At 41.4% G+C, this 14,040-nt stretch overlaps 1 protein-coding gene across 10 annotated transcripts in view; it reads right to left on the bottom strand.

Annotated features, from left to right (window-relative positions):
• Positions 1 to 14,040, bottom strand: part of ADAMTSL1 (ADAMTS like 1) — an 884,660-nt gene that overhangs the window by 97,410 nt on the left and 773,210 nt on the right. For all 10 annotated transcript variants that reach the window (XM_045467757.1, XM_045467758.1, XM_045467756.1 and 7 more), the window contains one exon: positions 5,358 to 5,485. In XM_045467757.1, the coding sequence (XP_045323713.1) occupies positions 5,358 to 5,485 (128 nt within the window). The remainder of the gene's footprint in view (positions 1 to 5,357; positions 5,486 to 14,040) is intronic.

The raw sequence follows: 14,040 nt of genomic DNA, 5'->3' as shown, positions 1-14,040 counted from the left end.
ATAACTCAGGATTATATCAGATAATAAAATCCCTTGATAGCAGCTTGGATTAGTCAATGGCCAATACCCTGTGGTCCAGAGCACCATCTGGAACATAGCCAAACTTGTCTACCTTTCCCTCCGATCCAGAGCACTGGAGAAAACCTCCCTTTGTTTTTGCCACTGGTGACGAAACCCTCTCTAGCCATCTGTAAAGAAAAGCCCTTCTCTGGTTAACAGAATTGCTGGCTAAAAAAAATTCAGAAATGCCAATTTAAAATGACTTACATTATAAAACCTTACAAAACTGCTCATCTTTTATTGCAGCTACTAAATCATGATGGGGAGGGGCAGAGAAAGAAGAATTTCAAGGACAACTGCCTTGCCTTTTTATTTTCCTTTTTCTTTTCTGTGATCTCTTTATTAGACACAGTATGTGTCAGCTATTCAACTCATCAAAAAGCAGAAAAGCATGCCAGGAAAGGAGAAATATTTTCTGTCTCTCTCTTCCTGTGAAAACTTCAGATGAGCTCATCTGTGTTCTCTCCTTTCAATGAAAGATAAGCTCATCCCTCACCTTCTTCCCATTTTCCAGTGATGATGTCAGGCAGGCCTTACAGTATCTCTTTTGTGATCTTATAAAATCAATGACAACCAAACACGTTTCCCTCATGGCTATGACCTCATCCATGGTTTACACCTGGACAGGACTCATCTGCATTGGTAAGTAGAGCTAAACTCCACTGATCCAGACTGAAGCAATTTGCCAGGAAACTACTGCTTTCCTTCAAAACCCTGCTTTACCATTCAGCTTGGTTTCTGAGCAACCTGGCTGAGTGTTGAATCTGACTAGTCAAGAGGGTTCTCCAATCTTTGTGCCCATCTCTGTGCACACCAGAAACTCTCCTTTTACCCAGAACTGTCTATACCTCATGTAAAGTAATAAATACTTCAAAGAGTTAGGTATGTGACATTTTGGGGATAATCTTACACTCCTCCCTACCTCCTATTACTCTCCCATCCACCATATGCTACTGTCATCTACATTCTGAGCAGTGAAACACGTATCCAATTAAGTCACTTTAGGACAGAAAGGAATTTTGTGCCCCTGTGTTTACATGGCTGTGGGCTTCCATTCTGAACCAGGGAGGTTGACAGGAGGCTATCTCCATACTGAGAAGCAAAGTACTCTCAAATCTCTGAGACTCAAAGATAAGTCAGCACATAATGGATGGGTTTGAAGAAAAGCAAAAGGATACTGAAGAAAATATTTTATAGGACTGAATAAGGCAGAAGGAGGAAGATTTGGTGTAATAGCATGTCTGAAGCTGAATTGTGTTTAAAGAAAAATTGTGTAGAGAGTAGCAATGGACCAAAAATGAATCTGAGAAGCAGAAATGGGGCACACTCCCTATAGAGGATGGGGCAACTCAATGGAAGAGGTCTGGTTGTGAGCCAAGGGGAGCTCATCAGGCCCCCTTTCCTGTGGCCCATGTGAAATATTCCTTACCACAAGCTGTCTCCCTTCCTCTGAATCCAGTAAGGCCGGCCCTTTCCAGATGGCTAATTCAACTTCCCCAGCTGGCATTGAGACATTGAGAGCAAGGTGCTCTACAAAGGGTTTGTGAGCATTCCAGTCTCTGAGAAGGAGTCTTCCCTACTGTAAAAACAACTTGGCTTTTGTTTTATGTGTTATCCTCACAATAATAATAGCTAACAAATATTGAGCGCTTGCTATATTCCAGGCACAATTATCAGCATTTTATATGAATGAATGTATTTAATCTTCGCAAAACCCCACTGAATCGTGTGCTAGTTTAATCACCATTTACACAAACGAAGAGGCCAAGTCAGAGAGAGTAAAGAAGCTGCTCAAGGGTATATAGCCAGGAAGCGACAGAGCCAGGATTCCAATCCAGACCATGAGGCTACAGAGCCCTCAAGCTTAACTGTCAGGCTCTGTTTGCTCTTGTGAATTATTATGAACAAATTTCCCCATTTCTGGTCAACTCAGGCACACTGGCCAGACCAAAGTTCAAAATCGTGGACACACCTGAGTATCTTGAGTCTCAAAAAGAGGTTTTTCCCTTTTGGTCTAACATTCATACTGAAGTCAAGGAAAACACACACACACACACACACACACACACACACACACACACACACAAAACCTGCCATGTTTTTAGATGTGCATAAGCACTGAGATTTACCATGAAGATTTAAACAAAATTTTTAAATATTTATTTTATTTTATTTTTTAATTTTTTTTTTCAACGTTTATTTATTTTTGGGACAGAGAGAGAGACACAGCATGAACGGGGGAGGGGCAGAGAGAGAGCGAAACACAGAATCGGAAACAGGCTCCAGGCTCTGAGCCATCAGCCCAGAGCCTGACGTGGGGCTTGAACTCCCGGACCGGGAGATCGTGACCTGGCTGAAGTCGGACGCTTAACCGACTGCGCCACCCAGGCGCCCCTTTAAATATTTATTTTAAAGAGAGAGAGAGAGAGAAAGAAAGAGAGAGAGAGACAGAGTTCAAGTGGAGGAGGGGCAAAGAAAGCAAGGGAGACACACAATCTGAAGCAGCCTCCAGGCTCTGAGCTGTCAGCACAGAGTCCATCGCAGGGCTTGCACCCACAAACTGTGAGATCATGACCTAAGCTGAAGTCGGAGGCTTAGCTGACCGAGCCACCCAGGTGCCCCTTACCGATGAAGATTTAATTGCAAGTGAGCTGAATCAGTTCCTAAGTCTGTACACAGAGTTTCAATATGAAGACTTATAATGAAAAATACATAGAAGCAAACTTGGACTAATGTTTTACACATTTTAGAATTGCTTTCAGGAGGTATTTCATTTTAGAAGAGCTAGAGAAAGGAAACATTTATCAAGTGTGAACTATGTGCCTGGCATTGGGCTAGGTGGTTTTTCACATGCACAATCTTATTTAATTCACAAAATCCCATAAAATATTATTAATTTCATTTTTACAGATGAGAATGAAAACTCAGTGAGGTTGCATACTTTGTTCAAGATAAGCAGTATAATTGGTAATCAAATTTAGAAATGCTTGACATCCATTTCCCCCTTAAATTTAGTGTATATTTGGGTGGTATTTAAATGCTGCTACATAGGATCTTGCATACATTTGAAGGAAATTATAATTATCTCTTGATTCTAGGTAGTCCTGTATACATCTATTGCCTTTACTAGTCTGTAAGCATTATGGAGCACAAAACTCAGGCCTTATTTATTGCTCATTGTTCCCCAGTACTTGGCAGAGGGTGTGCTTAGAACGGTAGCTGGTGTGCCACTTAATACTATGTGTTGACATTGGCACAGGTGTAGCAGATAATTCCAGGTAAAGACACAAATACAATCTTAAGGCAACATATGCACATTTTGAGCCTTAATATTTAGCGGGACTATTGGATTCATGAGCACACCTGAACAAACCCCAGCACTGAAGTACAAGGGCACAGTCCTAGGTGTGGTGTTTGTGATCAAATTCATAGGCCAAACCCTTTCCTTCCATTCCCTAGTGCCTCTTTTGCTGCTCTCTGTTTTCTGGCTTTGAACACTTTGGCAGCCTCCAATAGCTCTTCTCCAAAGAGTTGAAGACAAGTCTGATGTTACAATTGCCTTACTTAATTCCAGACAGGTTTCCATTAATCGTATTAAATTCAGGTGAACAAAGGGTATTTAGTCTGCGACGGAGCTGAACCGTATCAGGATAAATATAAACAAGAGAGTTAGTTCTGTAACCACCACTCTTTGCCAACAATTGGAAGCATGTCAGCAGTGCCCTTGCTACGGCAGGCTGGAGTGTGGAAGGCAGAAGAGATTTTAGGAGATTGGTGCTGTGCATCTGGACTCTGTATAAAGAGGGGAATAAAGATTGTAGCTGGAATACATTAGGAGAAAAGCAAGTGTTCTATTCACACACACAAAATAGGCATTAAAATTATCAGTCTTTAATCTACCCCTGGGCCCCTCAGCTTGCCTTATTCACCGCTGACTTTCATCTTCCCTGGAAAGCCTCCTGCTAAAGGTCCCTTTTCTGATCAGCCTTAGGTCATGGGGGCAGAAATGCTGTTGCTAAACAGATATGCAAGGGAGTAGCATGTGTGACTGGAGAACAGTGTGACAACATAATCCCAGCATGGACCGATGAGGTCAGTGTGGGATGATGTTGGCTTTTCTAGCATCTACTGAATCATCTGACGGGAGCAGCAACTGAAAAGAATAAATACAAACACATGCAACATACTGCCAAAAAGACTGCCTGGCCCAGACCTGAGAAAAAAGATCCTCCTTTGGTAGGATAGGTGGATAGGGAACAATGAGCTGGGAGTTAGGAGGCCTCATTCCCTTCTTATCTCTACAACCAGCTGAGTGGTTGCATGACCTCAGCTTACCTGGCCTCTAAGAAATGAGGGCACTGGTACAGTTGGTATCTAAGGTCTTTTTCAGTTTCACAGACAAGATTTGTGTCCTATGTAAATGAGGTTTTATAAAGTACATGATGACAAGACTACAACCTTGGGAGACATCATGTTCTGCATTGCAATGTTCTTACATCACATGTGTAGAATGTTTTGCCTGACCTTTATGGATAAGGGGAAAGTGTTGGCAGGTGCAGTACAGCAAGAGGTTTAAATAAAACAGAATCAGAGAGAAGAACACTCCTGCTTTAAACCATGACCACAGAATTCCAACTACCCATGAGTCTTGAAGTGTTCTTTGCAACAGGTGTAACAAGGAGAAATGACAGGTCATGGCTCACGTTCCCTAAGATGTTATTTACTAGCACACAACTCCTTTGCTTATGTTGTTCTTTCTTTCTGGAATATGTCACCCACCTATACTTATCAAAGTCCATTCATTCTGACTCTGACATCTCCCAGATGGGATGAAATGTCCTTGCACACCCTTAGGTTATCATTTACAGCACTTATTTCATTCACTTACTCATTCATTCATTCATTATACCTCATATTATACTTCATCTCCATTTTTTAATTTTTTTTTCAACGTTTATTTATTTTTGGGACAGAGAGAGACAGAGCATGAACGGGGGAGGGGCAGAGAGAGAGGGAGACACAGAATCGGAAACAGGCTCCAGGCTCTGAGCCATCAGCCCAGAGCCTGACGCGGGGCTCGAACTCACGGACCGCAAGATCGTGACCTGGCTGAAGTCGGACGCTTAACCGACTGCGCCACGCAGGCGCCCCTAATTATAACTATAGCTTATAACCTTTCTGAAGGCAGTGTCTAAATCTCATTTATGGATGTGTTCCTGGGCAGGCTTGGCACACTGTAGGTATCTACTCAATAACGGCACAGCAGCGAGTCAAACTACACAGGATTTTCATGTTACCTGCTAATGTGACGGCAATGGAGACAGAGTCATATCCCAAGGCATTTGTGGCATTGCAAGTGTAGAAACCCACATCAGCTTCCACTGGTGCCAGGATCTGTAAGGAATCATCTGGCTGTAGAAGAATCCTGGAGCAACAGAAAAGAAATGTAGACCTGGTCACGTCAGTTGACTCCTTTTTGGCATTTAATACTGGTAAGGCAGGAAAGAACAGTGTTTTAAGACAGAGACAAACCAGCCACAGTGACACTCAGGAACCCAGGCTCTCTTGCCACTATGATTGGTGTGATTCTGATAGCAACCCCAAATGAGCCTTTTGATTGCTTAATCAGCTTGTTGGTTACTTGATCTAAAAATACCAGTTGGAGTAGATAGCAGATGTGTGCTGAATACATAGAACACCCACAACAGGGATAAGAGGGGATGTTGGAATGAATGGTGCAGATGGATTTGGAAAAGGCTTATTATGGAAAAGGAAAAATCATAAAGGAGGACTGGAGCTTTATTGGATGGTGAACAGTAGGTAGGGCTTCCAGATATGGAGAAAGGCATCTGGAGTAAAGACTCAGAGGTGAGAGGAAGCGAAAAGTCAAAAATATTGATGAGAGAATCTTGATGCATATGTTTGAAGGAAATTGTATGTCTAAATACCTCTCAATTCTAGGTAGTCATACATTCATCTATTACCTTCAGAGCCTGTGAACATTAGGGGGTGTAAAACTCAGATCTAATTATTTCCCATAATACTTAATGAAAGACCCTCTGTAGGGGAGGTGCACAACAGAATGAAGGCAAAGCCTGCCCTTTAGGGCAATGGTAGAGAATTCCAGAATAATCCCCATCTAGTTCAGACACTTTGCTTCCCCTGAAAAGAATTATAAGAATCACATTGTGAGTGTCTAACATGAGCTTCAAAACCCACTCCAGTCTCAGTCTACTATTTTTTCTTTTCTGGATTATGTCATTTCTAAGAACTAGCTGCTACATTATGGCAGTTAGTGACTAATGATGACTTGAAACTGATGTCTTGGTGACTTGGTGAGGCTGATGATAACTGGAATCTGTTGATGGAGGTGGGGATCCAGACGGAAGGGAGGAGAACAGGGTAGGAGGCTCAGAGATCTAGGGCCTGGACCTGCCAGGGCCTTAGGTTTGTAAACCATTCAATGCACAGAAATGCCTTAGAGGTGGCTTGTGGCCTCCTATAGTCAGTCATTTCCATCTTTGTGATAATTTCCACCTCCCTAGTTTCAAAAGGCCCAAAGATCTGTTTACCTAATATCACATTAACATCCATCTGTAGGAGGTAAGTTGGAAACAGGGGTCATTTTTCAGGAAAGGGGGAAAAAGCACATGAAAATGTCAGAAGAACTCACAAGACTTGGTGGTGAAATTAACACTAGGAGTCGGACCTCCTGCCCCAACAACACGTTCTCCCCACTATACAATTCTTTTCTTTCTTCACTATTTCTCCTGTTGGGTCCTCTCCAGACTCTATGGGACTGGCAGTTTGGCACTGCCTCTTGTCAGCTCTTAGTTATTCTGAGGTGGGCGACCTGTCTGGCAATGAATCAGGCTCCCTCAAGTCTGTCTTTGGCCTTGGGCCTATTGCACTGCTTATTCTTACTTCCTGTCAGGAGAAAGGCAGGAAGGGGGGAAAGCAAGGCTTACATGTTTCAATCTTCAATCTAGTTATGCAGTTCTGGTAAAAATGGGGAAGGAAATAGAAAACCTCAGCTAAAGGGAAGTTTCTGGATGGTCTGTGTTTGATTCAGTGCCATTCCAGACCATCACCTTTACCGCTGAGGACAGTCAAGCTTTTGTGGCATTGAACTGGAGCTGAAGCTTCAAGAGGGATGGGAGAGACACCATGGTAAACTGTGGTAAAACTCATCCACTCATTCATTCACACATCCATCAAATGTGAAGTGCTTTTTCTCTAAGTCAAACAATTACATGTTAGTTTCTTTCAAAGAAGCTAATAAGAGAAAGATGACTATCCAAATTTCTGATCTCTGGTAAACCACATAATATGTAATAATGTCACTAAGAGGAATCTTAATAGACACCACATATTATCATTGTTAAATCCCTTCAGGTATTCAGACTGTTTTAAGGAAAATCAAAGACTGACTTTATGATATAAATCCTATGATGTCCAGGAACATGTATGCCTCCATAATGATTTCCAAACAGCAATAATAAAAGCAGGCTTAATCAAATTTCATGATGACTGAGTTTAGTCAATCATTATTCAGTTTTACTACAATCAAAAGGTAGGGATTAGAATTTGCTACATTCCCAAGTCCATTGGTATAGTTGCCTCCTTAAAACCAGCACCCTCTCTCTCTTCCCTACAGAAAGGTATCTTGAACATTCAGAGCAGGAGGCTAGAAGACAGGTCTTCTGAACTTTATTTTGGTCCTGGTACTGCTTAAGTAGTCACCACTGGCAAATATCTTTACCTTCCTATATTTCAGCTTATCAATATCTAAAACCCAGTTGAAATAGGTTTTCCTACTCAGAGGAAATTGTAAAAACAAGGTATATAAGGAATTTCCAGACTATCTTTTGGTATTTCCAATGATGCTTTTATAGGTAACCTTGGACATTCTGAATGAAGAATTCAATGCAAGGAAGGACAGGAGTGGTAAGATTGTAAGAAAGGAAGAGATGCTATTGGCCAATTCTCTCCAGCCCCTGATTTATTAGATCTCCATATTCAGATCATTTTTTCCCCCATAGAACTACTGTATCTGCCTGATCTTATGCAGGAAGTGTAAACCACAGTGGGTCTGAACCACCTACTTTTTAAGGTGGGGGTTAGCTTTTGCACAGGTGCTACTGAGTGAGCCATAATGCTTTCTGAGCTGGTCTAAAGCTTGGAAAAGATTTCCACAAAGGTGATAAAGAGGAGGAGGAGAGCTTTCACACCAGGCTAAAAGCCATAAGGGATGGCAATAGTGGGAATGGAAAGGAATGAGCCTAAGCCTTGATATTCACCATTTGCATGTTCTTTTATTCCATAAAATGTACACATAGAGATAAAGAAGATAACAAAACCTACATGGGACAAAAATCTGAAATTGTCACTTATTGCATATACTTACAAATTATTTATACTCATAAAACTGAACCTTTTAGCCAAAGGGGGGGCTACAGAGTTATTTGGTAGCAGAGTCAGAATTTGAAGTGGAGATTCTCAGTCTAGCATTCTTTTTTTCCATTTATCATGTCTTTGATATGTCTTTCACATTGACAGTTGGGGGGGGGGGGGTTGGAGGCTGCCACCAGGGGGAGCAGTAGTTATGGAGAGGGTTCCCATGCAGGGCTCTCTAGGAAACATGACAAGGCAAAGGAAAGGGCTTGCTGTGGAGAATGAGGTCGGCTTTAGTCTCTTTATCTAGCCTGGCATCTAGGGAGAGAGATTCTTGGGGAAAAAACGTTTGCTTTGTATTTCAGGCGTCTACTCTATTAATTTAACTTAATTTGTTAGTAGCTGATTTCTGTCAGCTTGTATTTAGTTTTCAGATTTGACAGGCCTGTTTTAGAATGCACAGGCACAGAAACATAGTGCTGCTTTCCAAGCAAAACCAGAAAGATTTCTCTGGGGTTGTTTTGGAATTTAAGGAATCAGAGAATGAGGGGACATGAAATGGGGCATAATTAAAGCCTACATAGAAAATGGTCCTGTGGTCACATTAGGTATATTAATACTAGCTGCTTTTCTCCCATACCCCTACCCCACTTCCCTTTTGGTTTAATGAGCTAAAACTTAACTGCTTTATTTCTTTGGTCATAGTGTTAGCCAGAAAATAAAGGAATTTGCTTTTCTGGTGGCCTTGTAAGCTTCTTTGTGACAGAATGTCTTCTCAAGCATTCTAGCAATGAAGGAGCAGCTGAGAGAGTAAAAATAATTGCTATAGTTACAGAAGTATGGCCCTGATCAACCTTGTGAGTAGGATATGGACAGTGTCCATGGGCCAGTCCTATCAAGGACAAGCTCCTTGAAGTGAAGTTATCTCCTCTGCATTTGTAATGGTCAGTGAGAAAGTACTCTTATTTGAAAAGGAGGCGGCTCTGGGGGTCTAAAAGAAAGCTTCTAGCAATTCTGAGAGTGGGGTGGTATCACGATGCTTTCACCTGAATCCTTGGTTCAGCTGTGAACACTACGGTCTTGTGCAGGCCCATCTCTCAAAGTGACCTCCATGACCAACCACGTCTAGCTGCTATGGAGAGGAAGGGTTCTGATTTCAATCAAGAGAGACAGAGTCATGTGGAGGTCGTGGGTAAGCTTTTCAACACTGAGCCTCTAAGTTCTTTCTGCAAATGGAGGATAATACTGACCTCAGACAATCTTATAAGAATCAAAGGAAGGAGACCCATTCTTATGGTTAAGTAAAATAAATAAGCTTCAACATCAAATGCATTTAACAAATTGGTATTTTTTAAAAATGATTCAGGTGGTAGTCACCTATGTTATCATCTTGGAACTCCTTTTTGAGAGGAAATTTTAAAGGTCTGGACACAGAAACAGCCATTGGCGACACAGGCCACGATGCTGTACCATCTCAGGCCTCCCACCATGACAAGCAAGCATTTAAAAAAAAATTTTTTTGGGGGGCGCCTGGGTGGCGCAGTCGGTTAAGCGTCCGACTTCAGCCAGGTCACGATCTCGCGGTCCGTGAGTTCGAGCCCCGCGTCAGGCTCTGGGCTGATGGCTCAGAGCCTGGAGCCTGTTTCCGATTCTGTGTCTCCCTCTCTCACTGCCCCTCCCCCATTCATGCTCTGTCTCTCTCTGTCCCAAAAATAAATAAACGTTGAAAAAAAAATTTTTTTAAGCTTCATGTCCAGCATAGAGCCCAATGCAGGGCTTGAACTCATAACCCTGATATCTAGAGTCAGACCAAGCCACCCATGTACCTCTGATAAACAAGCATTCTTAGACCCATTTTAGGTCTCAACACAGGACTGGATGCTGGAAATCATAGGTACATTCTTTCTCTTTAGAACAGTATCTTCCTCTCATCCTTGAAAACTTAACCTGTCCCACATCCCAGCAGAAACTTGTTGCTCTAGTCAAGATGGCCTCTTTGGCTCTCCTTGTCATTAGCTTGGGGCTGAATTCATGCTCTTTCTCCTCCCATCTATCCTTCCAAATTCTCCCTTTCAGTTAAGAATGAGTCAAGTTTTACCACTTGTGTTACCACTGTCCACAAGAATTTCTTCCTTTCCTGATCATCCAGAGTTGTTCTGAGCTGTACTACAAAACCTTTTCTACTCTACAAGGTCTCATTTTTTCAGTTAGGTGGTAAACTAATACTTCAAGGGCTGAGAGTTTTTTACCTCTTTCATAGTTCCCTCTTCAATAGTTCCCTAGCACAGTGCTATCATGCTGGATAGAGACTTCAGAATAATGGAGCTAAATATGATCATGCTGACAATATAGCATAGTGGTTAAGAGAATAGACTCTGCAGGCAAGCTGCCTGGGTTCCAACCCCAGCTTTACTCTTAGTCACTTTGTAACCTTGGGCAAGTCATTTCTTAACTTCTGAATGTCACAGTTTCCTTACCTATAGAATGAGGAGAATTATAGCACCTATCTAAGATTGTTGGGACTATTCTACCTGTGTTCAGGTATTTAAAGATTGTACATGATCTGTTGGGATGAGCACTGGGTGTTGTATCTAAGCCAATGTGACAATAAATTATATTAAACAAAACAAAAACAAAGCAAATGATTGCCCGATGTGTTAAAACCTATGGAAATACAGGTTGTTGTTGTTATTGACATGACCATCACTGTTATCATTCACTCTTCATGTCTGAGCCTATGTATTTTGGATGCTGTGAGGAACTGTTCTGACAAGGGTAAATGACTGAGAAATGTAGAGGTTTCAAGGAATAAAACCAGGCACGTGGAAGTGGGTGGACAAGGGTTTTTTTTTGTGTGTGAATGAGCAGGGAGTGAGCCACAATGCCTTTACCTTGGTGGTAGCATTGGGGGTGGAAAGGAGGAGCAGAGACTGAGGTCACATGGCATGTCAGGTTGGCAACCATCTCAGTTCTATTCCTGACTCCAAAATTTCTGAATAAGTACAACTACTTATTTTCATAACTGCTTTAACACTATTAACCAAATGCTGAAATCTTAGAACGCTTAAAAAAAAGCCAGAATCCTGCAATTGCAAAAAAAAAAAAAAAAAAAAAAAAAAAAAAGTATATAAATAATGAGTAAAAGAATGAGATTTGGTAAAAAGTGAGTCTACAAGGAAATACATGAAGTGAAAGCCAGCTGTGTAAAGAACATCAGCTCCAAACTCTTAGGAAAAGATGCTGAGGACTCTTACTTACTCTGAAATGCAGGTGGTTTTTTTTTCTCTGCCTAGAAATTTTTTAGATTAGGATAATTAAATCTAGCACAAAGGGACAGTGGGGGCTGTTACTTATTAGACAAGTGTATAAGCTTTCTACAATTTTATTATGTCATCCTATTAGATTGATATTTTTATCCCTTTTGAGAGAGAAAGCAAAAGCTCAGAGAAGGTAAGCAACTTGCTCAGCTAGTGCATGGTGGAATCAGGAATGGGGAGTGAACTTTGACCCTTAAAAAAACTGACCATATCCAGGCATCCACTGGGGCCTAATAGTAAGCCATGTGGTTTGGCTTCATTTTGGTGGGGGGTAATTTGTGCCAAGGTTTGTAGTTACTCAGGGAAATGGACAATAACTAACAAGAATATTCTGGATTTTAAATAACTAGAAGGCATGTGGTTTGGCCTCATTTTCGTTGGGGGGGGGGTAATTTATGCCAAAGTTTGTAGTTACTCAGGGAAATGGATAATCACTCACAAGAATATTCTAGATTTTAAATAGCTTGAAGCTGGAGGAAAAAAAGAATGCTGTGAGAAGACCTCCTCTGTGAGCAAGAATTTTTTTTTTTCTGAAACCAAAAATTATAGTAGCCTAGAGACTTGCAAGGGAGAGTTTTGTTTTGTACAGATATTTTGGGGAACCGATTTGAGGTTCACGAAGAGTTTCATATCACCATTTGGCTAGGGCAACTTTTTATAACCTTGGCTGTTTTTAATGTAATTGCCAACTAAAAGTTATTTGATGCTGGAAGCTTCAGGGTTGCTCCAGGTGGAAGTATAGAAAATATTCTTGGAATGGGAAAGGCCACCTGACCACACATTCTTAACCCTGTCCTAGTACTTTCTGCCAAACTCTTCAACATCTTTCTCTTCAGAAACTCATGAAATCTTGAATTTGCTAATACTTGTAGTTTTATTTGCTAGCTGGGTAATTCATTTCAAACTGTCAAGCTATGCATGAAATGACTCTGACTTGATTTCCTCTTGGCCTGGGAGAGGGATCAAACTCTGGTCAGCTGCCACCTGCTTTTGTCAACAGAGTTTTATTGGAACACCAGCATGCTCATTTAAGTGCTTTCTATTACTGCTCTTAGGGTACAATGGCTGAAATGAATGGTTGGGACAAAGATAGGATGGCCTGCAAAGCCTAAAACATTTATTATCTGGCCCTTTACTAGAAGAGTTTGCTGGCTCTGACCTAGAACATGGAGGAATTTTCGCTTCAGGTTTGTTTCGGTGCCTTCCTCATTTATATAACCACGTTAACCACTTTATCGGAACTCTGCCTTTTTCTAGGACCATTTTTCTAAAAAGAATAAATGCTAGAGGGATCTTTGGAGACCTCCTAACCTTTTGGGGAACAGAGAAGGCTGGACTCTAAGCTTCATTTGTGCCACCTGGTTGTCACGATCTTGTGTCCTCTGATGCTCTTGTGACCTTTGCATTGACCTTCAATACTTCTCCCCCCACTCCCCCCCCCCCCCACCAAGACCCAGGTACCCAGGTATTTACTGGGATAGCCCCCTTTCCTCTGACTTACTATTCCTATAGTTTTCAACTGGGAAAAACATTTGTTATCCCCACTTCCTTTAGTTCTACAAAGGAAACAAGCCAAACCAAACTAAAACTGGTTTCTTCTCTCCCTATCTGCCTTGCTCCCAGTTTTTATAGTCTCTGCAAACTTGGAAACTGCATTTCGTATGCTTATGACTTTTACATATAGCGTTATTCACAACTGTGGTTCTCAAATTGACCCTGGAGGGATTTCCCATTTGATTCTCTCCTCCATTCTGAGAAGTTTCCATCTGTAAATACTCTGTGTTGCCCAGGCCAAAGGCTTCCAAGTACTCCTTAATTCATCTCCTATTCAACACCACTTTGGAAAGTTGTCCAAAACTGTCTGGGAAGTATAAGCATAGAGAGCATACACATTTCTCTTTTCTACCAGACCAGAAACAATAGCAAAAAAATGTAGAAGAATATAAGCATTCTCCCCTTTTGCCTGGATTTAGGCTAATTCCCTATCACACTATGTTTTCCTTCATACCTTTCTATCTCATCTCTTTGAACAACTGCCTAGGTTGTTCCCTAGTTCCTCAAAATGAGAATAAAGCTCCTTATTTTGTGATGTCCTGGAAGATGGTATGATATAATGACCTTCTATCTATGTATCTCTCGCTATGATTATATCTCTATATATGATTATAGATGCTGACATATGAGCATCCATTGTATGTCAGGCACTTTACAGATACTATATGTTCTTCATATTCTTGCTCTTCTGTAGGGTGGGTATAATCGTTTTAAT

Source organism: Leopardus geoffroyi, chromosome D4 (genome assembly GCF_018350155.1).
Source record: "Leopardus geoffroyi isolate Oge1 chromosome D4, O.geoffroyi_Oge1_pat1.0, whole genome shotgun sequence".
Lineage (NCBI taxonomy): Eukaryota > Metazoa > Chordata > Mammalia > Carnivora > Felidae > Leopardus > Leopardus geoffroyi.
The sequence above is the reverse complement of the archived record's forward strand: the minus strand, read 5'-3'. Positions and strand labels throughout refer to the sequence as shown.